Source organism: Etheostoma cragini, unplaced genomic scaffold (genome assembly GCF_013103735.1).
Source record: "Etheostoma cragini isolate CJK2018 unplaced genomic scaffold, CSU_Ecrag_1.0 ScbMSFa_2630, whole genome shotgun sequence".
NCBI classification, from domain to species: Eukaryota; Metazoa; Chordata; class Actinopteri; order Perciformes; family Percidae; genus Etheostoma; species Etheostoma cragini.
Window position 1 is genome coordinate 1 of NW_023266813.1, and position 1,171 is coordinate 1,171.

At 44.2% G+C, this 1,171-nt stretch overlaps 1 protein-coding gene across 1 annotated transcript; it reads left to right on the forward strand.

Annotated features, from left to right (window-relative positions):
- Positions 1-112: 112 nt before the first annotated feature.
- Positions 113-1,105, forward strand: pole3 (polymerase (DNA directed), epsilon 3 (p17 subunit); the record flags this gene model as incomplete). The annotated part of the gene is made up of 2 exons (XM_034865760.1): positions 113-231; positions 894-1,105. Coding segments are annotated over 2 exons (322 nt in total), but the record flags the coding sequence as incomplete, so codon positions are not given.
- Positions 1,106-1,171: the final 66 nt, after the last annotated feature.

The window sequence follows — 1,171 nt, forward strand, 5'->3', positions numbered from 1 at the left end:
CCTAATACTGTATCTGAAGTCTCTTTTATATAGACCTTAGTGGTCCCTAATACTGTATCTACCTCAATAGAAATCATTCATGTGTTTCTCTGTTCTGTTTTTCCCGATAAAGCGCCAACAACTTCGCCCTGAAAGCCAAACGGAAGACTCTGAACGCGGGAGACGTTCTGGCCGCGATGGAGGAAATGGAGTTTGAGAGATTCCTGGAGCCGCTCAGAGAAGCTCTGGAAGGTCAGTATGTCCGTTCTGCAGCCGCGTGACCCCGAAAACCCGCAGGTGCTCGTCCTGAGTCGAGCGTGCAGATGAGCCAGGTGGACCCAAGAGCATGCTGGGAAAACGCCGGCCTCTCAGCTGGTTTAACAGCTGACTGGTTCACAGTCGACGTCACGTGACAACGTTTTATATTAACTTTTTATTGTTTTTGAATCGGAGGGATTTTAACTGCTATTCGTCTGATTTAACCCTCACGTTGTCCTTGGGTCACTTTGACCCGATTTCAGTTAATTCTTTTTTATTTTATTTTTTATTTTTTTTGGGTCAACAAAAAATGGGCCGTCAAAATGAGCCCGAAAATGTCAACGTTAAAAATATCAAAAACGTACTTAAAAAAAAAAAAAAAAACACCCACAATATTGAAAAAAGTGGCAAAAATGTGGAAAAAAGCGATTAATATTGTTGGAAAAAAAAAAAATTTGTAATGGTTGATGGAAGGACAACACAAGGGTTAAAAGCTTATTCTGTACATGTCAGGTATAACCACCCTGGTCATATTTGTGTTTTATGTGTCCTAATGTTAATACAGAGAAAGTCAGAGAAAGTCAGATAATTAATACAGAGAAAGTCAGATAATAATAAAAACTACTGTTAACGTTGTTCATCTTCTTCTTCTACAGTGTACAAGAAGGGCCAGAAAGGGAAGAAGGAGGTTTCGGAGCAGAAGCGTAAAGACAAGGAGAAGAAGCCGGACTCTGAGAACGATAAGAGCCGGGAGGAGGAGGAGGAAGAGGAGGAGGAGGAAGAGCGCATGGAGGAGGACCGCGTGGAGGAGGAGCCCGAAGCCGAGAACGAAGGCGAGGACGAGGAGGTGGAGAACTGATAAGAGCCGGGAGGAGGAAGAGGAGGTGGAAGAGGAGGAGGAGGAGGAGGTGGAGAACTGATAAGAGCCGGGAGG